Source organism: Erithacus rubecula (genome assembly GCF_903797595.1).
Source record: "Erithacus rubecula genome assembly, chromosome: 19".
In the NCBI taxonomy this organism is placed as follows: domain Eukaryota; kingdom Metazoa; phylum Chordata; class Aves; order Passeriformes; family Muscicapidae; genus Erithacus; species Erithacus rubecula.
The window spans coordinates 5,588,800-5,614,212 of record NC_136671.1 but is presented as its reverse complement, the minus strand read 5'-3'; the positions used below and the strand labels follow the sequence as shown (position 1 = coordinate 5,614,212).

The following is a 25,413-nucleotide window of genomic DNA, read 5'->3' as shown; positions in this document are numbered from 1 at the left end:
TGACTTTTCTCACTCATTTGGTGAGCTTTTCAATTTGAAACAAAACCACATATGCATGGCATTTTTAATTTTAATCAGTATGTCCAGTAGCACTGTGTAAAAAAATCATTGAAGAAGGAATTTCTCTTTTCACAGAGGAACACAGAAATTCTTCACTCGTTCAGTGACGATTCCTTGTTAGCACTCCAGTGCATCCCACTCTGGGAACCTCCAAAATCCATGAGCAAAACATTGTCTCAGATGTTTTCTGATCTTCTGGATTCACACATAAAAAAACTCCACATAGGTGTATGCCTCACTATTTATTCACCTGGATTGTCACACTGATCTTGTAGAGTGACACAGAAGTAAGCCAAATTCAACTGTTCCTTTGCACCATAAGAAACTTTGCAAAATTAATTAAGCAAGCAGCAGTTTTCTGCACCTGTTCATAGAGCAGAGCAGCCTTACCAACGGACAATCAGCTGTACCACCACTACTAGAACATCTCAATTTCTTGGATGAAATGAAAATATTAAAATTTTGTCTTCTTACTTCAATATACACAATATTTTCAAGTCTTCCAATACAATACAGAATGAAACTCTCATAAGACATTAGATGCAATTTTCAAATGGATACTTTCTTTTTAACTCAAAGACTGACTAGCTGACTGCAAGTAATTAAAAAAACAACATATTTCAGAACCATTTTTCCATTTCTAGACTTAATCCATCTCCTTATCACTAACATTCTTTCACTAGGACGTAGAAATCAGTTTCCAAATACTTAATTATAGTTGGGAAGATTACAAAATACAACATTTTATTGTTCTTGAGACTAGAGAAAAGTATTACTTTCATTTTTTCATTTCCTTTGAAATCAAGAAAAAGTAACAAGCAAACAAATGACAACAAAACCTAACAGATGTATGAACTAGTTTCACCAATAAAGCTTGGAAGTTCAGAAAGGATTTCACCAAATAAATGTCAGTGGCTGAACGTGGCAGAAGCCATTCCCCACAGAAGTGCTGCATTCCTAGAATGAACTAATGCCCTTTAGTAATACAGAAAGTCAGTCACTCAGGCAAGGCAGGACTTAGAAGAGACCAAGGATTAACATCTCCAAACAGCGGAGTCAAACGAAGCATTTTGGATCCCGTGTCAATTCAGAGCTCATCATGTTTAGCAGGGTCCAGACTGGGTTTGATGAAGACTCCCTCCATGGCCTTCCAATAGTTGTGGTGGTTGGCAGCAGGCATGCCGTGCACCTCCCGCTGGCCTCTGATGGGGTGGCCATACTGCTCCCCCGTGATGGACAGGAACACCTCAGTCCCCACGTGCTTGAAGCGCACGGCATCCTCCCGCTCCCAGTAAGTCCCACTGCACTGCACAATCCAGAAATCCAGGTCATCTCCTTCGCCATCATCCCCAAAGGCACTTACTTCCTGTCAGAGACACAAGCTTCCTGAAGTGAAAGTGTAAACAAACACCTCCAGGGCACACAAATATCAACCACAGACTCAGCAGAGTTCAAAGACAATGACGGGGAAAGAAGTGCTGGTGTTTTATTTTGTCAATAGTCACCAAAGCCAGAAGCAGTAAAGTTCTACCACTACAATCTGAACACAAAATTCCAACCTGTAAGCAAAAAGTGCTTCAAAAACCCCAAACAAAACAAAACCCCACAATGACTGTTGAACAATCTTACCTCAATGACAAAATATGAAGTGTCTACACTGAAAAATGAAACCTGGGGGAAGTTTTTGGAGTCAATCTTTCCCTTAAATAATTATTTTGAAACGTTATTTTTCCATCACTTCTTTTAATAATCAGGTTATCTAAGCACCCTACACAGAGCTGGACCTTATTGTTTCAGCCACTTTACTCATGGTGAAAGAAAAACTTTTCCACAAAGAGTCAGATCTTCCAAGTTTGAAACTAACAACCTATCTACATAGCCTGATGGAAGACTGACATGTCTAACCACAGAAACCCTCCAACAACTGTATTAATTAAGAGAGATTTTCAATCTTGGAGAAGTATGTGTTTAAGGACAAGACTGGGGCTGAATTACAGTTAGAAAATACGCTCTTCTAGATATGTACAAAATTATAAATAAATATGATTGCAAGAGCAGATTCAGTTTTCCTGTGGAAGGAGGACAGATAAATAAGAACAGTGAATGAAACAGGGATAGCAAGAAGACAACTGAGACTAATAGACTGGATCACCAAGGAATATGGATATAGGAATGCCTAATATTATAACAAATGATTAGCTGCCTGGCTCTAGAGCAACATTCACAATGTTGAGGGAGATACTCAATCTTGAAAATACCAGACATTTCAGAACAGTCTTCCCAGCAGCATCGGTTCAAAAAAAAAAAAAAAAAAAAAAAAACAAGCTGATTTGTTAAAAGTACTGTGAAATACCAATACTGGCACATACTAGATATTATATCTGTCAATAACTGAAACACACCATTTCAAGATGCAGAAAAGCCTTTACTTGAATGTGGACATGAACAGACAGACTGCTTCTCACAGCTGGTACTCAAGCCTGATCCTCCTAAAACCCAAGTAACTGGAGAGACTATTGTCAACAGCATGCACTACTTATACAAAAGCTTAAGATTTAGACCAACTCACTTGGTTATTGGAGAGTGGTGATGGGAAGTGATGAGTATGCAGATTTTTCCCAGTGTTAACGTGGGTAAGTCGTATGGCTTGGCCACATTTCACTGGTGTCCCACGCTGGCAACTGCTGTCACTCTTCCCGCGGATCCGCCAGTAGCTGTTGGCATCATCTGAAGCTTCAACTCCTGTCACTGACTGCTGCCCACTTCCTGATTGAATAGAATTAAATGGCACAGACTTATCCGGCTTCCCCAGTTCAAAAAGACAAGGTAAACTACAGAAATTTGCTTTAATGTTGACATGCCTTCAGGTTTACAAGATGCTTAGTTCTCATAGTACATTTACTGACTGCAAAAAGAATGCAGGTACCAAATAATCCTTCAGATGGAAGTAGTGAAACACAGCATGTGTTAGCAGATGCAAACTGTCAAAGTTCACAGATACTATTCACACCATCCCACCTTTATCAAAAATACTATCAAGGTCTTTGTGTTCCCGAATAGACCAACACCCTTGTTGCTAGAAGAGACACTAGGAAGGTACCGTGAAGCCCCTGACACTGAGCAGGGCTTACCTCAGGGACGAGGGCAAAGCACCCCTGACACATCCCAGGGCCCACAGAGCAGGTGACACATCCTCCTGTCCCACAGACCTCAGCATCCCTCTGTCCCTGCCGTGTCTCCAGCCCACTCCTACACCCCATCCCTGGCCTGCCGCTTCCCTCCGCGCCAAGGACATGAATCTCGGGAAGCTCCAACTTCTTCCACCTTCCCCACCATTCTCACTGCCTGCCCACCCCCGCCATTTCCCTGCCAGGCACCGCCTGTCCCCCCCCTCGCTTCCTCGGCCCCCTCACAGCCCGTGCCCCGCCATTTTCCCGCGCCCCCGCCGGGCCCTACTCACCGGAGCCGTACTTGACCTCGTGCGAGTGGAGCCGCACACTGTGCCGGGTGTTGAGCAGTTTCAGCACCGAGCCACAAGTCACGGCGCCCGGCGCCGACTCCCTACCGTGGCACAGCCCGGGCAGCAGCGCCAGGAGCAGCAGCGGGAAGAGGCGGCGGCCGCCCCGCATCGCGCCGCACCCGGCCGGCCCCACAGTCCCCACAGTCCCCTCAGCCCAGCCGCCACTGCCGCCCTCAGCGAGACGCTTCCGCTCCCCCGCGCGGGCCCACCGACCGCCCCGCCCACCGCCGCGTTCAGCCAATCCCCACCCGCACCCCGCCCCGCCACGCGCTCTCATTGGGCTGCGGCGAACCGGCAAGGAGAGAAGTGACCAATCAGAGCCCGCGGCGTGGCGGCCCTCAGGGGAGGACGCGAAGGAGAACTGCGGGCGCTGCTCCCTCACGGGGCCGGGTCGGGGCTGCGCGGCCGCCGCGCTCGGGGCGCCTTCGCCCCTCGGCCCGCAGCGGTGTCACCTCCGGCCGCTGGGCACCCTCGGGGCAGCGCTGACGCGACTCTGCAGTTTGCTTTTGCTGAAAACGTAGGAGGAGATGCCAGGTCTGTCACTGCTGTCCTCTCGTCTAACATGGTCTTGCTGTATGAAAAATTACAGCCAGGTCAGGCTGAGAGGTTGTTAAAAGGCCTTGGCAGAAAACGTGCTGCGTGTACGAGTGTTCATTTATCATCAGAGCCAGGAAATGTCCCCTCAGCGAGAGCAGTGTCAGAGACAGAGGGCTCTGAGGTCGCACCACGTACGGGCAGTGTTTAGATCCCTCGGGGAGCCGCAGTTGGCGCTGTCAGGTCAATCAGCCCCTGCTGTTACATTCGGGCCACTTCTAGCTCAGAGCTGGCAGGCGGCACTTTTAGGTCTGCTCCTCTCTGCAGTTCTGGCTCTTAGAATTAAGTAAATATCTACACATTTGGGGGATTTACAGAGAAAAAAATAACACAGTTGAAAAACAAAGGGAATTCATGTTTGTGAAGTGACTTGGATGATAATACATCACAGCTCCAGTAATTTCTGGATTATATTAGAGTTTCTAATTATGGGGCATAAACACTACACAAAGAAAAACTAACAATGGATGCTGTATCATTGAGCTTTACCAATAATATAACATCTTTGCTTTTGGATCCCAAAATTCACCTGCGCTTCAGTCTCTTGCAAAGTTCTTAAAACAAAGAGATTATTAAACTCTATTCTGTAGAAAAAATCCTGCAGAAATTAATATACATACTGTCCTTTATGGCATAGTTTTGCAAACTGAAGAAATACCCCCCCTCGCCAAAAAGAAAAATCTCAGTAAGAGGCAGCCATTGTCAGAGGACACTTGAACTCCCACATGGTTCTTTTGCCTCTGAAACTGCTCAGTGGATTGACCCATGTACCACATCACAGCCTTGTGTGAGTCCCACGGAAAACTGTGAAGAATTCAAAGTAATTCAAAAGAGCAAAATATTTTGATCCTAGTGGCAAGGAAACAGGTAGAAGGGCTCCCACCTTGGGATTTAAATCTTTTTAATAATGTTATTTTGTCCTTGCAATACCAAGGAACTGAAACACTGCACTTGATATAATAGGATGATTTAGAAAGCAGGTTAGTGTTGCTGGGTAGTGCAAACATCATAAGATGCTCAGCTGACTCTCTCTTCCTGAAGCTGCAAGGTTTTTACCTGCCCATATGACACCACTCAATCGAATGGTTAGGGGTTTTTTGTGCTGGCTTTGGCCTGTTTTCCATAGCTACACCTACATAAAAAAAAAAAAAAAAAATCTGACTTAAACGCCAGGCCAGCATTAAAACAAGCCCAAGTACTAAACTCAGTCACATACACGTGTCTATACACATACACAGAGAATGTGCTTTTCTCAGGACTGAAAATTCATTTCCTAGTGCTGGAAGTATAAATCTTTACTCACAGAAAAGCAAAAGATCCCCCATTGATAGTCAAAAGCCCTATTTTTATGTCATTCTAAGCAGCCTTACTGTTCGAACTAAGACAACAGCTCACATTTGCTTCTGTTATTATAAGTGGGGCAAAACCAGATGTCTGTGGTTGCCATTTTAGCCGTGGAAAATCAATCATATGGGGCTTTAGCTGGCACCTGTCTATCTTTCTGGGAGGTCGCTCAGTCTCAGTGCATTTAGTGCCGTTTACATGGTGCTCCCTACAATGCTTTTCACTCCTACTTTAGAAACATAATTGGGTTAGAACGGTTGCCAACAAAGAGCCCATCAATGCCAAACACCCACGGCAATTAACAACCACCTCATTGCCACAGGGGCCTCTATTGTTTCTGGTAGATTGCTGTAAGCTCCAGGTAAAATTGCCTCAGAAATTATGTGGCTTCAGCTTGGTCATGGGAACATCAGCTTTTGTCGATAGGAATCTCTTTATGATTCTTGCTTAGTCACAGAAACAAAATAATTCAATTGTGCTGTAAAAGGGGAGAATGTAAAATGTAACTACAAGGCGTTCAATCACTTCTACGACCCCCCACCCCCCCATTCCTTGTGCACAGTTGATTTCCAAGCATTTTGGAAACTCCTACCATTTCCACTCAGGTGCAGCTGCAGGTATAGCCTGTCCCTCCCTGAAAAAAATTGTTGAGCAGTGCCAAATGCTTTTAACATGTAAGAATGAAATATCTGTGCCACAAGAAAATTTCAGAGGATGTATGCTTACTCAAAGGAACAGAAAAAAGGATATAGTTTTTATGTTGGCCTTTGTTTAACTTGTTTTAAACTTTCTGTTTGCTTTGCATGACTGGAGCAGTTACTGACAACTAAGGTAGCAGACCTGGCAACTCCTGGGCATGATCTACACCCCAAAAAAGCATTGGTGCATCTTTTGGTATAGACAGCCCTTGATTTATGGAGAGCATTGCAGCAGCACCTGGGTTCTTTCTCAGACTAACACAAACCTTAGGCTAAACAGACAGGAACAGTTCTGAAGCCGTTAGTACCTGACAGAGAAATAAGCCCACATGAGCTCTTCCATTGGCATCTGGTCTCTTCTCTGAAGTCAATAAAGATGAACCGTACCGAACTCAGAATAACTGTAGACAATCAGGTCTGCAAAGATTCTGTGCTTTTTTTCTGTCTCCTCCTTTCACTCCACACTGAGGAACAGCTGGTTATAAACCTCATTTCAGATGAAACATTTGTCTTCACTGGCATGTCTTCCAACAGAGCTCTTCCAACTGTGACCTCTAAGCCTCATACAAACAGTGAACAGGAGTAATAATGATAAACTGCTGTCACTCGGGGAGAAATCCAAGAGACAAAAATTGCTTGCCAGAAATTTATAGAATTCCAGTTTCTTATCACTCAGCCTAAGTTGTTTAAGGACTAGATAAGCAAAATAATTTGATTTGATTTTTGCAATCAGTAGATATAATGTAAGAATAAGCAAAGTAAATAAGTATAAGACATTTGACAAGAAAAGTATTAACAAATACATCTTTACATATTTAAATTGAAGATTTTTTCATCTGGGGGAGAAGATTTGATGTTTTTTAATTGCTGTCTTCTATTTCTAGTCTTAGAGCTAGAGGATTTCCTGGGAAGTTCTGCAGAGTCCTGGCGATCTGTGTCCATCACTGTCACCATCTCTCAGCCACTCTCCTGCCTGATGCTTGTCCTTCAAGAGCAGGGGATCTTCACTCAGAACCCCAAAGGAATTAATCTGCATTTCCATTCAATCAACTGAGGTTTTTCACATGTTATCAGTGATGCTGGGAGGTGACAACAATCACTGTGAGTGATCTGCCAGATTAACTTCCATGTGAAGTAACATTGCTGAGGTGTTCCCGATGTTTGCATTAATTCCTCCTCCTCCCTCCACCCTCCCTTAACATGAGGACCTGCCTCTGGTATCTTTAATTCATTTTAATGACTCGTGATCAACATTTGTAAAAATCAGGTTCAGGCTTAACTCTGCTTTTGTTCAGACAGCATAAGTTGAAGTTGAGGAAGTTATTTAGAATTTGCAGGCATGGATTGGAATTGCTTAGATGATTAGCTTTTATTTTAGAATAAGAATGTAAAAATGCAACATATGTTACATCAGTTCAGGCAGCTTTTAAAATAACTTAGTTCTTCATAGGATTTGAAGAACCTCTAGACATCTGTTTCAGTGGTAGGTAAACATTAATATAATTCTGAAAATTCCACAAAACATCTATGCATCTTTTATATAATCTGCTCCTTTCTGACCTCAAGAGACATAATTTCCTCTAGGAACCTTTATTATAAATACCAAGAAATAAGCTCCAGACAGTATAATAACTTTCAGAGAGGTCAAACTGAATTCCTGATTCAATCAAATAGTTAATGGAATCAGATAGTCTATGTTTAGCTATTAATGTGTACAGTTAAACAGTACCTATTTTGGACCCATCCTTTAATTGTCTAGGAGAAATATTCCCCATCTCAACTCTTTTTTGACCAAGTGTCTTTGTAAATTAAATAGACCTCAACATCAGGCAAAGAGGCATCTGGAAAAGGAATGTGCAGGCTTTACATCATCTCAACTCCAGTTAGAAGTCACAGGTGCTGTAGCTTAGTTCATATTCAAATATAAATTTTTACCACACATTAGACACTGAAGGAAGTGGAGCAGATAGAAAATAGCTCTCTGAAAAAAGGGAGAATCGATTAAAATTCACCATCAGTGAGCCAGTATCAGCTAGGACCAGAGACCTGCTAGGGATTTGAGTTTGGTGCTTTTAGCAGTCCTCCATAATTTAATGTCAAGTGTCAAATTAATAAGAAGGTCACATTACAAATTTTGCCTTTCAGCCACTTTGCTAGGACCACACACCTTGACAGGTACTGGCTGGTGTAAATTCAGATATTTCAGACATGGGCAAGGGAAGGTGACAGGCACTGCCTGGCTGTGTCACGTGGTAAGCAGGGAAACCTTTCACTTTTAGCAGATGTACCCCAGAGTTTAGGGATTTCAACCCTTTTTGATGCAGGATGGAGGAAGTTGTTCTATGAAAAACTGCAGTTTAGTCATTTCTACAGAAGCCACTGAACTTCAAAGATTTAAAAAATCTTTGAGGCTGAGGCAGAGAAGAAAATGTTTACATCCTTTAATTTAAAAAATGGATTTTTCTTTGCCTCATTTCAATGCCTTTTACAGTTCACACTTTCAACAAAATTTCATGCAAGGAAAAGACAAACAAAGTCCTACTGTGCTACCATTGTAATCCCAAACGAGCTAACTAGCTGCAGCCAAGGGAACAAGAAAAAGAAAACACATTTTTTATGTCAACATGTAAACAGACGCTGTGTTGGAAATGGTAGTTGTTGGAAAATGCTTTTGTGAATTACAGGAAACCTCGAAATTTGCTACTGATTAAGTCAAAGTTCAGGGGAAGAAATTCAAGCTCAAAGCAGTGAAGTGCTTGAGGATGGTGAGAGCTCCTGCTGGCTTTTGCAGCTAAGCTAAGCTGAGGTAGGGCTGTGTTTGGTCTTAGTTAAACTGGAAGATGCAGCCTCTCCTTAGTCCATGTCCTGGCTTGTGCAGCTCCATCAGAAACATTGGCCAATGCACCTGTCTTCACTGCAGAGGAAAGACTGTCCAGAGGAAGCCTGCCTTGCCTTTCAGCTCCAGGTTGAATTTATAAGGGCCTTTCACCTCTGGGCTCTGTGGGGTCAGCTGCAAAGGTTATCCTGGCAGCCAGCTGTGAGTGCAGGCTGCAGAGGGAGCACTGCTATCTAAGGGTACAGATGTGGCACAGGGGCAAGGTTTGCTTGCTGGGGAATGTTTGCTTCCAGTGGCAGGAAGGACAGCTGTATAAACAGGTATGAAATCAGAAAAGAAAAGCTCCAGGAAGTGCATTAAATATTTAAGAAGGATGTTACTGTTAATAGCATTAAATGCATACTAAGGTTAAGAAGGCTGAGAAGCCAAGCTTTGTCTAGGATTATGTTGTGCCTCTCATCTGTGCAGAGTCAGGGAACACTGGCAGTTCTAGAAAGAGGCAGAAAATCCCAGAGTTTGCATTGGCAAAGAGAGGAGGTACTTATTTTATGATTCATGACATTACTTCAGAGTTGTGCTGACTTCAGCTGTTACAGTAACAGCACTCATCAGTAAGTGAAGCCTCTTGGGGAATGTGGGAAGGCTGTGATGCTCATCTCCCAGAAGGGGAAGCAAGTAGCAGTTGCACAAATAACCCCTCTGAAATGCCAAGGGCACTGGAAACCTTCACAGAACATCAAAAACTTTTCTGTAACAGAGCCATACAACCATCAAATGACAGAAAAGCTCACAGGAATTGCCTGAATGAAGATTTAGCAAGTTGTCTATAGCATTTTAGGATGATCTGTTTTGAATTCTGTTTCATTTTTTTTTTTTTCTAAGAGAAAGATGTCACTGAAGAGGCAGAAGGCTGTCTCCAGTTCTCATCATCATTTACAGTAGTCATTGCTCATTTACATGAACAAGGAAGAGTAAGAAAGCAACAAACAGCTGATGTCCCCATATCATGCAGCAGAGGTCTCCCATGCTCACAGTTTCCCAGTGCAGCCTATTTCAGGGCCTATAGGGAGAGCACAGCCTAGGAACCAAATTCTCCCATGAATGATATTGCTACTGCCCATTCTGCTTTTATTTTTCTCCTTCAAAGTATCAAAATAAACTTAGAAACTGCCATCCAAAACTTAGCTGCCCCTCAAAGTGCTCTCAGGCTAGTGGAAACAAAGTTTTGTAGCAGTTTGCTACATGGACTGCAATTGATGAGAGCCTAGAGACCAACAGGGCTGCAACCTGCCTCAACTCAGTGGTTCCAAATGTCCTGTCAGGAGATAGACCTGGCAAACCACTACTCCCACAGGTGTTCATGCCCCCACACAGCTGTTTCAAACTCCAGATTTTCAAACTGCAGCAATCTCCTCTGCTGAAGTGTGCTTCTATGTCTCCAAACTGATGGTTCTTCCTTTGCTGAAGACAGTCTCTGGCTGTGCCTACAAGTCATGTCCTTGACTTTGGGGCATAGGCACACTGGCTGTCTTTTAGGAATTGAATTCTGCTGAAAAAAAGGAGACACCTGGAAGCTTTGGTTTCTTTATACGTGAATTAAGCAGCAGGCTTGTAAGTCCATTCCCAGAGAAACGATCCTTAAAGCCTTTTTCAACCCATTTCACTCCAGCTGCTCTTCCAAGAAGCAGGTTCTTGGCTTGTTAGCTGTTTCTGCACTTACCTCCATGCTGGCACAGGTTCAGAGATGGAAATCACCATCGTCCATGCAAGAGTCCCAGTCCCAGTGTGATCCCTGCTTCCTGGAACAAGTTACAGCAAACACCAAGACAGCTACCCTGGATCCATGGACATGTCACCATGGCACTTTCTGAGCTGCCATTCTCCCTACCCCAAACATGAGAAGTGGGCGAATGTTTTGGGATAACACTACAGACCAAGACACGGGTTGTTCTGCTTTGATGGAACTTCATCCTCTTTCATGAGAGAAAAACGCAGGCTAACAATATCTTCCAAGCTGAGTACTTGGCACTTTCACTTTCATTCTGGTAGATCCAGAATAGTTTTTCTGCAGTAAGAAAAAGCAGTTCAATGCCAGGACAAACAAGATTTTACTTGCTGATTGATAGAGAACTGGCTGACATCCAGCACTGAATGAAGAATGTTAGAAGCTGCCCTTTGTGAAACTCTCGCCTATTCTCCCTGCCCTTACCTAGCCCAGCACCAAGAGCCATGGGACCTCCTGGCCAGGGTTTGCTGCCCTGTGCCTCCCTAGTGATCCTGAGTGCACTCTGCTAGCAAACCAAGATGGGGGAACACAAGCAAGTGGCTGCTGTGACGGTCACCGATTGCGGGATTATGTATGCACGGCATCGTTGGGATCATCGGTTTTGCGCTGAAGCCAGCACAGAGCACGAACTGAATTGCTTGTCCCACCCTAAGCCACAGGCGAGTTTCACCTCGGGAGTCTGGAGCGGAGAAGGCTGCAGGGAGCGGCACGGGGTGAGTAGCGGGCCCGGGCCGTGCCGGGCCGTGCGGCGCTGCGGGCCGCGGCCGCCAGGGGCCGCCGGCGGGGCCGCCCCGGTGCTCGGCGCGCTCGGAGGCGCCGGCGCTGCGGCGGGACCGGGCCGCGCTGGCCTCGCCTCGGGAGCGCCCGTCTGGGGCCGCTCGGAGCGCGGGCAGCGGGGATGCGCGGCCGGGCGGCGCGGGCACAGCTCCGCCGCCGGGGCCAGCGTCCCCCCCGGGGCAGCTGCGGCCGCCCACACCTGGCGGCGGCCCCGGGACCCGGATCGGGCCGGAGCGGAGGTACGCGCCACCCCGGGCGTGGGAGGGGGGGCTGGCGGGCCCCCTGCGCCCCCGCCGCAGCGGGAAGGCAGGGCCGGGCCGCCGGAGGCCGCTCCGGCCCGGTTCTCCCCGGGAACACGGCCCGCACCCGTGGAGCCGGGGAGCGGTGGCCGCGAAGGCGTCACGGCTGCGGGGCTGCCTCAGGTGATCCGCGCCCCTGCCATTTCACTGGGCACCGCGGGCGAGGGTGTGCCTGGCAATGGAATTTGACCCTCTGACGCACCCTCGGTCGATTAAATCATTCCACCGAGTCCCTGAGCTTTCGCACGCTGCTCATCGCCGGAGATACAAAGTGCACGCAAGGGTTTGCCCCCGCAGGGGAGGGCACGGCTGCTCTCAGGCAGGAGCAGGCAGGGATGGTGTGAGCCCGGCGGCCACACGTAAATCCGACCGCGGTGCGAGCTGCGAGACAGCGGCGGGCTGCGGTGGGGCAGGAGGAGTTAGGGGCTGAGTCACGATCGGGTTCGCCCCCGGTAAGCCTGTCTTCCTGTTTGCCTGTGATCTGCAGACTGCCGCGTGTTCCGATTTAACCTCCTTTTACTTTTTTTTTTTTTGCCAGGGATGACATCTGAGGATGCTTCAGGTGAAGCTAATAGTAACTGGAGATGACTTCGGCTATTGTCCTCGGAGAAACCAAGGCATTGTGGACTGTTTCCTGGCTGGTGCGATCTCTAATGTGTCCCTTCTAGTCAACGGAAGTGCTGCAGCAGATGCAGCCAAGCTGGCAAGGAGGTAAGCTACTTTCTTCAGTGAAAACCAAGCCTGGAAAATTTAGTATTTTGCAGCCCTAGAATAAACACTGTATCATAGCTCAGGCTGGTATAAGAAAACTGTATTCAGACACATTTACTAAGACTCTTCATAGTAAAACCAGTGATACTAACTAATACCTGTAATGTTCTTTCTCTAGTATTAGCCACTGCACCTTTTCTTCCCTCAGGATAGGAAGTCATTTCCACTATTTGATTAGTACAACTTGGGTTTGGCACTTTCTCCTTCCACACTTCTAAAAGATGCATCATCAGAAGGAAAGTTCACATTATGTACTCAGACCAATCTGCTACCCCTAAAACTGTAAGAGCATAAAAGCACAAGTCTTTAAATCTCATTTAATTGATCCATTTCACCCAGGCTGAACACAAGGTCAGCCAGGCTCATTGCAGAATCAGGGAGAGGTGTGATTCTGCAAAGGCTTATTTATAAGTCTGGGCAGTGCAAAACTTAACTTTTACTCCAAACCATAAACCTTTTTTAAAAAGCACATACATGTTTCTATTAATTCTAGGCTTGATAAACACAGCTGTAAAAATGCATACATAAAGATAGGAACAATACCTTGTACTTGCCACTTCTTCACCAACTTCAGAGGCTGCTGGCACAGTTAGCTCTGCAGCAGATCAAATGCTATGTGGCAGTCTCATGGTCTAGTCCAGCAAATCCTTTAATAGGAAGCATTATTTGTATTTAGGAAGTAAAACCCAGCTAATGCTTCAGCTCTGGTGTGGGTAGGTACTTGGAAGCAGGAGTATCTCCTGAAAGAGAGAACATCAGGGTTAAGAAACAATTTAGGAAAGTAGGAAAGGAAAGGAGCTATACTGCTACTAAATAAACTGTGACCTTATGCTTCAAATGCAGCTGCAGTGGGAGAGAATTTCATGGGAGTCCTGCTGCCCTTGTTCTCATTGAGCATCTCTCCTCAATTTGCTGTGGTTTTAGGGGTACTTAGAAATTGCTTGTAGCTTCTTGGGAGTAGGGTAGTGGAGGAAAGCCAGAATGTGGTGTTAGTGGCAGACTAGTCTGTAAAAAGGTTAGGGATTCTCTAGAAACATTGAGGGAGGAACTGCTAGGGAATGACATCAGTAAGATTCCTAAAATCCTATTAATAAATGAAACATAAAACACAGATAAAGCCAGCACATCTCTCAGACACAGAGTCACTGTGAAACCCTTTAAGCCCCAGTGGTCTGGTAATGTTGTCAGCTATTTTAGCCATAGTCTTTAGCAGGCTTTTAAAATAGAATCCACCTGGCCTCATTTCCATGGCCAGGAAGTAGGCCATGTAGTGGGGTTTAAAAAGCATCTTTGAATCCAGGTCATGACACTGGTGCTGGCAGCTGATATGGGTGTGAAAAGCCAGGCTGGAGGGCAGGGGACAGCAGAGGCTGCAGCCTGCTGCTACAGCTTGATGTTTTTGGGAGGGGATGGGTGTGAGGGGAATGTAATTTTGAATTGTCAGTGTGAGTGAGATGGATTGAAATCTATTTCTGAGCATATAAGCAGGGTGACTTTGGGAACATCTCTCAGCTCTGAAGATCAACAGCCCAGGTTCTACAGTTCCTCATTTGTGTAACTCTCTGCAGGTGTATTCAGCCCTACCTGGGTATGGGGGAAGCATTAGCAGGTGTGGAGAAGAGGTTTCCTGGTGTTGTAATGCAAGCCCAGTTTCATCTGCTGCTAATTGGCACCTGTGTGTGTAAACAAACCCCTGTGTCACCCCTGAGATATTTGTTCGTGGTACAAAGGCTGATGCAAACTCTTTCTACACAGATGACAAATAGGTCAGACTTGCTAGAAATGTCATTGATTCCTGATCTTGTGGAGCAGAAATGGGAAAGTATCACTTGCTTGACTGCCTTGTCAATATTATTCTCTCTTTTCCCTGCTTGGTGTCATCTCCCATCCCACCATAAATATCGAGGCTTTTTTTCTTATGGGATGAAAGTCTGCCTGGCTTTTTTTCTCCCCAAGTTTGTCTTCCCCTGTTCAGCCTTGAATGATGGTGTAAGCAGGATGAATGGATCTATCCCCAGCTGAGAGAAGAGACTTGAAGGAAGTGCTTGTCCTTTCCTGGGGCACATTCCAGTGCTGTGGAATTTGGTCTTTCACCCACTTGATGCCAGGATTGTCAGAGTGATGGACTCCTTTTATGGCTTCTTGATAAAGTGTCTGTGACATGATTCCTTGTCACTGCAAGTCTTAAGCTCTCACTCCTCACCTGGCTTGCAGTTAATTGGACATTGGCAGAGCTAATTAAGAACTAGAGAACTTTTCCTTCCTAAGCACCTCAGCATCTCCTACAATGTAAGGACTCAGCATCTTTCAGAAAGGAACACAGTTCCTCAGAAATTTCTTTCTTCTTTTCATTTTCACAATTATTCTGTAGTTTCTGGGTATACCATCTGTTGCCTGGAGTCTTGATTAAAAGCCTTGGCAGACATGTGATGATAGTCAGCAGATCTTTGTATCAGCTCTAACACAAGCCAACTATGCAACAGTAGAACCAAGCAGTAAAAAATATACATTCCTAAAAAAAATACACCTTCAGACTCAACACCTGGGGCTTTCCTCATCTGCTGTCACAACTGGGCTGAAAGAAGGGGCACACTTATTTCTGGCAAGAGAGAAGTTTCAGCAGAGTCCTGATCCATTACCAAATGACAAACCTATTGATAGCATCTGACAGAGCAGAACATAACCAGAGCAGCAGGTGGGAGAACAGGCTGCCATTGTGGGTTGAGGGGTTTTTTCAGTAACTCAAAACTTTTCTCTTTAGGGGCTTCAACTGACTGATTTCCTGCTTATCCACATAATATAATCTCAATTTTCTACTTAACAGGCCCTACCTTGAAGTCAGCCAGATTTCCTGGTGATTATTCCAGAGCCTTTCCCAGAAACTAGAAGGATTATTTTGTAACCTGAAATGAAGAGATGCCTTAATTTTCTCTTAGAAATATGGAGATAGAAATAGAGATACCTAAGACAGTTTGCTGCCCTATCCCCCCACCCCTTCCCTTTACATCAAACAGCTCAGGTGTCACTGAGCCTTAGGACCTTTTTCCATTTGATTGTGTCCAAACAGCTTATGAAGAGTGACGTATTTTAGGACACCTCAGTCTTCCTACTGAACATCAGCTGAAGCCCCCACAACATCTGGGTACATTTAACAGAAGGATCTAACAAAGCCACATTTAATTGCTCTGTGTTTTCACTTCCCTTCCCATCAACACTAATTGCAAAATGTGTGTGTAAATTGTGACTTAATTCTGACCCTGCCAGTCAACATCTGACTAATTTAGGAATCTCTCATGCTTTCTCATCACCCTTTTATGTGACTGTTAATCACGCAGCAGTCACTTCCTCTGCTGAACTGTTTGGATAGGGGTGGGACCCAATCTGAAGCCTGACACTAGAATCCCAGATGATATTGACTTTACTGGCAATGGCCCATTTTACTGACGTAAGGCTACAGACACAGGAGCTGCACTTGATACAAAGAGATAATTACAACAGAAACTTAGGTCCCTAAGCTATGTCACAGCACCAGCTCTTAACACTGCAGAGGGTTTGAACATTTCTGGTAGAACAAACAGGTTTTTAGCAGTAATAGAGCAAGAAAATATGCTATTTAATGAAAAACAGATATTACTGAATGTTGAAAGTGTGTGTAAGGAAGTATGCAAACGCCAACATGAGGAAACTTAGAAGTGCACATTTGTGCTCAAAGCCTTGCTTTGTCTGGCTTCAGACACTTGGGTGTTCAGTGAAGCAAGATGTTTAGATACATGGGGCTGACTTGGGTCACACTTGGGCTGAAACCTGATGATCAGCAATTTCCTGGATGATGCAAATAGGATGTTGAAAGTGGGATCTGTTTACCCATCAAGGGAAAGGGTAAAGTGCCATACTTGTGCCAGAGCATATATCCTTCAGCAAGGCAACTGGAACAGTGCTTGGCAAATCTCTTAATTCCCACAGCCATTTCATCTGCTCCCAGGAATACACAGAGTCCCATGGCTTGGCCAGGCAGGACCCAGGACTCAACCACCAACCTCAGAGGGACTCAGTGCAGTCCCATCTCTAGGGTCCTTTTACTGCCAGGGATGGCAGTGAACAGGGATTGCAGCTGTGCATTGCCTCAGCAGAGACATTTGTTCAGAGCACTGTGGCAAAACAAGCAACTACTTGAAAAGGAAGCAGTTTAAGCAGTTTAACTGATTGTATTTCCTCTCTCTTTGATGACTGTACTGGGCCTGCTGACTCAGAAATCTTTTCAGGGTGAATTCCTTTTTGCTCCTTCTAGCACCTGCTGTAAGGATATTTCCTCCTGCATAAGCCTCTCCTTTTTTCCCTCCACCTCTATAGGGAATGCTGAGAAGATAGCCACTGAGGTAACAGCCAACTTTCAGCAAACAGCTCACTAGTGCATTAACCTCAGTGGCCTGAACCTCTTCTCCACAAATTCCCAGGCAGCTCAGTCTAAGGCTGCTCCTGCTGTAGGAGCACACACCTGTAGCTAATGTCCTGTGGCTTTATCAGAAATGGAGTGAACCCCTGTGTTAAATCCTGCTCACACCTCTGCATTCCCCTGGACACTGGGGCAGACCTGCAAACACAGAGCAGCCTCTCCAAACACACTGAAAGAGTCATTGCAGCTTAAAAGAATCACCAAAAAGGATTTAGAGACACTAAGTAGGTTCTTCATCTCGTTTTGTTTTGGCAATTGTAGCTGTATGCAGAAACTAAACTTGCCTAAAGCCCAATGCCAGTCCTTTTATTTTGCATCTCGTGTGAGCAATTAGCAGTTAATGACCAGCAGTGACCAGCAGGGCTCACCCTGTCCCATCTAGAAAGGGCTTGGGCAGAGGAGTGGGTATGAGGCCAAACCCACAACAGCTGAGCTCTAGTCCCAGGGCAGCATCACATGCTATGTAAGCTGCTTGAGCTGCTGGTCTCTGCATCAGTACTTCAGCCAACAAATTAGCAGATATTTTACAGTCTTTTGAAGGATTTGGGAAACTACAAAGTGTATTGCTGTAGCAGAAACAATCATATGTACTCTCAAAAGTGGGTCCTTTCAGGATATTCCTGCACCTTGACTTTTCTCCCTGTGAGCTTGCAGTAGAACTCTGCTGTACCCACTGAACTGTCTTCCTCTCCATATCCTTACAACCTGGCCAGCATGCCTTCTGTGCACCTCCCACAGGTGAATATTTCTGAACAAGTTTCTCATGTGAGGCATTTTGAGTTTTGCTTTCAGTGCCTGTATCCCAGAGCCATTAAACTGAAACAGTTCCTCTCCAGATGCCTCAGCATGCACAGTCTGTCAAACCAGGACTGACTCCACAAGAAAACTATTAAGATATTCAGCTGGTGCTAGGCAAAGCTCTGAAACATGCTCTAATGTTACAGTCAGGGTCTCCTCTTACCCGAGGACAAGGCCAGCTCTCTCTGCACTTCCACATTCTACACATTCCCCAGCTCTGGGGCTGGGTTTGGCTCTGGCCAGGAGCTGCTCTCATGTTCCCCAGTGCAGCCCTTGGCTCCTTGGTGTCTCACACCTGTCAGAGGGACTTGCCTTCTCCTGGAAACAGCCTCCCTCACAGCATTTGAGCCATTGCACAATTGGAGGCAGTTCATTTGATGCTCCTGGGAGACAGCACTGAGAGGCTCAGCTGTTCGTTTCTTGCCCTCCCATAACACACGAAAGAGAGTATTCAACAGAAAAAGTCCATCTGCTGATTCATGGTAACACAGGAATCCTTTTTTTCTTGCAAACAGCACTGGCTGTGGTACAAATAATACTCCAGCTGATGCAGTCAAGAACTTCCCAGAGAAACAATAAAGAATCTGGGGTGGACTTCTAAAAGAAAACCAAAGCAAAACCACAGGGTTTCCCTCTGCCTTTGGGCTCATGCAGAGTGCCCAGCAGGTCACAGGATGGAGGGGAAGCCCTCCTGGCACAGCACTCCTTCTGCACTGTAGCTGCCTCCTGTGCTGCCCTGCAGCCTTTCACCCCCAGTGACACTCCTTCCTCTTCTTGTATTAGCCAGGAGTTGGTGTGCACATGTGCTCAGGCCCCTGCTATGATAAACATTTATCATCAGTGAAACAATCAGGCCCTGCTACACAGAAATCACCAGATCAGAAAAGCCAGAGAGGACCTTTTTTCCCACAAGCTGTTTTGCTCTGTTAAACATTCAAGCTCCTTAATCATGCAATGGACTCGTTTTGTTCCACAGAGCTGTGCATACAACTTGACTTCTAACTTTTATGTCTTTGAGAAGTAGTATCTACCAACTGACTGCACCATCTACCTGGATCACAGGACATGGAAGAGCCAAGAAAAAAGACTTTCAGTCCTGCAAGGGCCAAAGCCTTAGGACCTGAATGAGCTAAATTACTCTGACTTGGTCCAATCCATCCACAGTCCTGTCTCCAGTGAGCTGGTGCTTCACCAGTCAGCTTCAGATGTCAGACAGAAGGGGAAGAACTCAGTTTTGCACCCTCTGCCTAAATGGAGATAGTTTTTGTTTTCTCCTTGTGGTACAAGGGCTGTACCAGGAACAGACCACACCCGCTTTCAACAGCTCTGTGCAGAAGTTCCAAGAAGGATTTAAAGCACCACAGACTTGTAGCCCTGAAATTCACTCTGCACCATGAGTCAGACTGGGCAGCACAGACGGAACATTGCACTTCTGTCATCCACTCACCGGGTCAGCCAGAGGCCACGGGTTCTCTTGGAAAAGGTTTCAAAGCATCATTTTGGCTACTGATTCTGAGGATTTCCAGAAATGCTAATGAGACCCAGCACAAATCCAAGCACGCACAAACCCTGTTCTCGTTGTAGGGGAATCCACAGCACAGACCAAGAAGGAAACAACAGCACTCTGCTAAGCCCTGTGCCTGAGGGGAGCTCTGCAGCCACATCAGCGCCATAATTATTATTATTTTTTTTCCCTAGAATGTTACAGGGTACAACTGGGTAATCAATCATGCCCCTGTGACTCCTTAGCAAGGCTCTACACTTCACTGGGAGGCTCCTTGCTCCAATCCTTCTTTGGCTGTGCCAGGGAGATGCTGCTTTGTGCAGCTCAGCCTTGTCACTCACTGAGTGATTGCTCCAGTAGACAGAAAACTGGCCACTGCAGGCAATTCCAGCTGCAGCCCCTTGTATTTACACCTGTAGCCTGTGCTGTAGCCATAACAGCTTCCTTGGGCACTATTTGTATATAAATGACTGGATTCTACTTAAGGGCAGCTTTAGGAGTCAAGTAAAACTCAAATGTCTCATAAATGCACCATTGTTAACAGGGGACAGCTCAAGGGGATACCTAGCAAGGGCTAATGAAGTGCTTTAGAAAAAACTGCAAGATCTAGATTTTTCAGTTGGTTAGCAGTGACTACAGTTACTGGAGTGCAGTTACAGCATTTAGCCCAAGACACCTTGTGCTGTGAGGGTGGGGGCAGGGTTTGGGGGCACTCACAGGCTGGCCCTGGGCAGAGTGCTCAGGGTGGTCACCTGGAGATGTCCTGCTCTGGTTGGGGTCACTCTGCCGTCCTTTCTTGCAGAGCAGAGATACAAAGATGTACTGCAGTGAGTACTGCAACACCTCTAAGATCAGTCTGGTTCTTACACTTAAATCTCCCCCTCTTTGACAGTGAAGGGGGTGCAAAGCTTAGCAGATATTTCACTCTCTTACAGACACAACATCCCAATAGGCCTGCATGCCAACCTCTCCGAGGGCTCCCCTGTATGTGAGGTGCTCAAGACAAACTCTTCACTGCTCAACCAAGATGGATTCTTCCATGGAAAAATGGGATTCAGAACAGCTCTATCAAAAGGTCTCCTGAATATGTCAGAGGTAAGAGAAAGCCACATACAGCTGTACAACTTGCCTTCCTGATACAAATCAGCCTGCACTTAGCCCAGCATATAACAGCTGAAGACCTTTTCCAGATCCCAGATGTGAGTAGGCTTAGAGATGAATCCTGCTTGTGCTGCCTGTGCAGCTTGAACTGGCTTTTAGGTCCTGAGCCTCATTCTGCCAAAGGCTCTGCAGTCTTAGAGAACCCATTCCTCCCTGATTCAGTGCCTGTATACACTGTTAACTATTTATCTGAGGAGATAGAAGGGGCATTGGAGCAGGTATTTACAAAGGACCTGGAGATCAGTAAAGAGCAAATGACAGAAAAATCCTAAGTAGGCACCAGGCTTTTCATCAGCTTGTGAGAGGTTTTGGTTCTCTAGGGAGATGGCTGGTTTTGCACCATCAGCAAGGATAAACATATTCAGGTGATCCAAACTGCATTCATTTTAAACAGAAATAGGTGTTCAAATATCCTGTGTATTCAGAACAGCCCCATCAGCACCATGCCCATAAGCTGTACCATAAAGAGCCCCATGCCCAGGGGAGGTTCTGAGCAGTCCAGCAGTGCTGCACATCCCTGTACAACCACAGCACCTGCCCAGGGCCAGATCCTGGCCCCTTTCCAGTGAAGTCACAGCAGGCCCATCAGCTTCTGCCAGGTCTTGCTCTGACCCTTTTCTGCTGCACAGGTGAAGCAGGAGCTAAAGGCCCAGGTGGAGCTGTTCCATGAGCTGACAGGTCATCTACCTTTTCACATGGATGGGCACCAGCATGTCCATGTTCTCCCAGGTAAGAAGGAAATCTTCCTCCCACACCAAGCAGGTGAGAGAGCTCAGAGGGGACTCCCCCTGCCACAGCTCCCTGTATGGGCAATAATCCCCACCATGAGACACCTGCTGGCAGTTGCAGTTTGAATGTTCCCACCTGACCCCACAGTCCTGCCCAGAGCCAAACTCTGCTTGGAGCTCTGGGTCTTCCCTTAGCAGCACCAGGGCATTAATTGCACAAAGGACCAATAATTCTCCTCAGCATCCTAATTCTCACCTCTATTGAAGGAGGCAGACCAAAGCCAGCAGCAGATGGCCAGTTTAAATGGGAATGTTGGAACTTGTAATAGCTGGTGGCTCTTTCAGATGCTACAAGAACTCCATCCTGTTAGTTGTGTTCCCACCCAATCCCTGCCCTGCAGGTCTCAGCTTTAGAGATGAGCAAGGATTTTTAGTCCTTGTTTTGCAAATAAACTCATTGTGGTACACAGATGGAAAATGGAGTGAGAAAAGAATCCAGGTTTTCCCACTCCAGCACTAACTGCCTCCAGATAACATTGCTCTGGCTGTACAAGGACTTGATGAATAATTTGTTCCTGATAGTGCAGTCACTTCTGGTGCACTCTAAGACCAGAGTCACCCATTTAGAAGGGGGGCTGGACTAAAGGCTTGGTGCTGGAAGGAAAAATGACAAGGCACCTATAGCAGAAGTTCAGGAAGAAATGTTTCCAGTATAGAAGGTGACTCCCATTTTATTTTCCTAAACACAGAAAGGAAAGAAACCTCTGTGCTAACAGCTTGCAGGGGACACTAGAAATTGGTTATCCAACTCCTGACTGCAATCTCTGGTTTTACTTACAGATATCAGGCACGTATTTGCAGAGGTGTTAGAGGAATATGGGATTAAGTACACACGTGTTCCAATAGAGCCAGGCCTTCATAACTGTGACTGGATTCCACCATCCCTGATGGATTTTTACCTGGGAGTAGAAGAAGATTCTTTTAACACAGTGGATGTGTTTACAAAGCATGGAATAAGGTAAGACAGGTGTTGCCCATCCTTTCCTGTAGTAAAACATTATGATTTTATCAGTTCCTGATAGTATCTTTCAAAAATGGAATACCACCTTTCTCTTTTCTGTTAGAACTTAAAGAGAGGTTCAGGAGGAGCACAAAAGTGCCAAGGGCACAAGGGCTTAGGAAGTTTTGTTTGAACAGAGATGAGTCACTTTCCACTTGAAAAGGAATATTCTTTTCAGGGTATGCTCAGCCTTTCTAGTGAAGCTGCATCAGTCTGGCATCTGGAATGTCAGGAGAAATGCTGCATTGATGCTGGAATTTTAAAAGTCTTATTTAAGGAAAAGTTTCAACTACTAAATTTTCATCTTCCTGTTGTAGTAGAGAAAGGCTTTCAAGTAGCAGGAAAGAGACTGATTAAAATCAAGTATTTGTTAAGGGGAAGCAATAAGCTCTGAGAGCTGGCCATACCACAGCAGGTGATCACTGTTGTAAACAAACAGCTTTGTCAGTGTCCTGCATCTCAGGGGCCAAACCCTGAAAACTCAGCTCTTCCCCCAGTAAAATCCTTCTCTTAAAAGCATAGACAGTGTTTTATGGATTAAAGGCCTTTCATGAGAGACCCTTGCAGTCTGTTCTTTGGAGCAGATATCATTACTACCTCAGTCCACTGAAAAAATTATATTGTTTCTTTGTTTTTCTGTTTTTTTGTGTTGGTTTTTTTTTTTTTTTTTTTTTTTTTTTTTTTTTTTTTTTTTTTTTGTATCAGTTATTCTGAACTCCAGCAGCAGGCTGGTATTTCTCTCTTCTCAACAGGAGCTGGGCTCTTCTGTAATCATTCAGATAAAAACTCCAGCCCTGGTTTCTTCCAAAAACATCACATGCAGTGGTTCAGCTCTCCTGGACTCATCCAGGCCACACTTAGAACTGACACTTGCAGCCAGAGTTGAACAAAGAATTGTGTGAAGCTAAGAAACAGCATGTAGGTGGTGTCCTCTGCAGAAGGCTTCTTTAGCTGGGTGGTTGCCATTTTATTTCAGTCACTTTTGTTTCTGCTTAGCTGAGGGTTATTATTCAGGCTTAAGTTATTTTGATAGTGTGGCATTTCTCAGATTAGCACTGCTCTTCCCGTCTGGGACAATAAAATGCACCTGTAAGCTCACAGATGCCAAACACCCCATGTGCCATCACACAGTGCTGGGGCTGTGCTGAGCCCTGCAGAACTGCTGCTTGAAATAGGATCCTGGTTTCAATCAGGAAAAGTTCTGGTTTTACTTTTGTTTATAGTTAAAATGTTTTAAAAACTTCTCTCCCTTTCCTATCTTAAATTTTAGGTAAATTTTGATTCCTAATCCACTGGATGTAACACGATTGTCTACCTACCTCTTTAGCATTAACAGCAGTGTTCCCTCCTCTGGCTGCAGGTGGCCAGACATTTACATAGGCCTGAGCACCATGGGCAGGAACATGTCTGTGAGCAGCGTCCGCAGCGCCATCGACAGCGCCGTGCTGCAGCTCAGGGCCAGGGCGCCGCCCAGCAGCGCGGGGACCATCGAGCTGATGGTGCACCCGGGCTACCCCAGCGTCCCCCCTGTCGGCGGCTGTGGGGAAGGACCCGATGATTTCTCACAGTCCTGGGAACGCCTCCATGAACTCCAGACATTAGTTAAGCCAGAGCTGCAGACCTATTACAAAAGCAGGAACATTCAGCTGTGTTCATTCAGAGATCTTTAAATAAATGAGCATCCATCCATCCATCCATCCATGCATCCATCCATCCTCTGATGACAGGCAGCTGCTAACATCCAGAGAAGCCAGATCACTGTTATCAGTGTCACAGGCCCTGGTGCAGCTCACAGGAGCTGTGGACAGCCTGGGAATGGACACCACCACCCTGTGAGCAGCTCCCAGCAGTGCCCAGAGCCCCAGCTGTCAGTTTTAAGGCCACAACGTCTGCTCAAAAAGTGCCAAACTCCTTCTGTGACCCCTCTCCAGAGCCCCCCAGTGCAGCACACGCTCCCAGGGCTCAGCTCCTGCCAGCAAAGGAGCAGCACGGGGACACCCTTGGCTGTGACACTGCAGCACAGCACCCTGAGGGATCTGATCATTTCTCCTTTCAGACTTGATGACAAAACAAGAACTGTGCTGGGGAGCAGGGGCTGCTTTGGAGCAGCCACTCAGTGTAGGTCACCCACAGGAGGCCTGGACACTTTCAGCATTTGGTTCTCTGAAAGCAGCCAGTCCCTGCCCCTCACTCGTACCTGCTCACAGTGAGGGCTGCAGGGACACGTCACCCTCAGAGCCATCCTGTGCTCAGAGCAGTTGGGTCACACATGGCCCAGTGGGGTCTGCAGCCACGCCCCAGGAGCCACCTCAGCCAGCAGGAATTGTGTCTCTGCCTCGTGGCATTAAGCCCCTTCCAGCAAAGTAACATCAGCTGCAGCCCTTTTGGAGAAGCTTCTTATTTTCTGGATGACTTTGCAGGAGCAGCAACTGTTGACCCATCTGCTATTTCAGTAACTGCTGTGTATGAGAGCAGCAGCAACTGGTCCTGCACCACCCACTGCCCCTCAGGACAACCATGAGCTGTGCCAGCCACGAGCACGGCAGCGAGTGGAGAAGGTCCCTGCATTTGTCCCTTTTATTCCTGTCACCAGAGCATTCAAACTCCAACAAGCTCCAGAACTGCTGGTATGTTCTTAATTGCAGCCCTGTCATTCCTGTAAGGACTTTCACATGGAGAAAAATTATTTTAGATTGTTTATGCTCATTCTCTGCACAAGAGTTATCTATTTAACATAATTGTTTTTGTTAACCATGTTTTTTAATATAAAAATATCAGTATGATCATCATTCTTTTAAATGAAAAATAAACTCAGGCCTTTTCTATTGCAAAGCTTCAGGAGGCTTTCGGGTCTAGTTACATCTGCTGACTGAACTAAACCCACTCACCTGTCTGCTCCCACAGCACTGGAAGGGCCTCCCCTATCATTAATGGAACTATCTCACCTTTCCTATGACACATCTGAGGAAGTTTTTGTCCTGTACAAGTAAGAAAAGCATCAAGGATGCTGTAGAAGATATTTTC

General features: G+C 45.9%; 2 protein-coding genes across 3 annotated transcripts; one reads left to right on the top strand and one right to left on the bottom strand.

Annotated features, from left to right (window-relative positions):
* Positions 1-283: 283 nt before the first annotated feature.
* SDF2L1 (stromal cell derived factor 2 like 1) lies at positions 284-3,872 on the bottom strand. The gene is made up of 3 exons (XM_079322484.1): positions 3,521-3,872; positions 2,630-2,826; positions 284-1,426 (listed from the first exon to the last, which is right to left on the bottom strand). The coding sequence occupies exons 1-3, from the start codon at positions 3,855-3,857 to the stop codon at positions 1,148-1,150; spliced, it is 813 nt and encodes a 270-aa protein (XP_079178610.1). The 5' UTR covers positions 3,858-3,872; the 3' UTR covers positions 284-1,147.
* Positions 3,873-11,722: 7,850 nt separating this feature from the next.
* On the top strand, positions 11,723-24,084 carry YDJC (YdjC chitooligosaccharide deacetylase homolog). 2 transcript variants are annotated; one of them, XM_079322483.1, is made up of 6 exons: positions 11,723-11,854; positions 12,453-12,625; positions 20,376-20,535; positions 21,231-21,330; positions 22,170-22,347; positions 23,750-24,084. In XM_079322483.1, exons 2-6 carry the CDS (start codon positions 12,468-12,470, stop codon positions 24,057-24,059), a joined length of 906 nt encoding a protein of 301 aa, XP_079178609.1. In that variant the 5' UTR covers positions 11,723-11,854; positions 12,453-12,467; the 3' UTR covers positions 24,060-24,084. The 2 variants fall into 2 exon arrangements, with proteins under 2 accessions (XP_079178609.1, XP_079178608.1); XM_079322482.1 differs by lacking the exon at positions 11,723-11,854 and adding an exon at positions 12,174-12,318.
* The last annotated feature ends 1,329 nt before the right edge of the window (positions 24,085-25,413 follow it).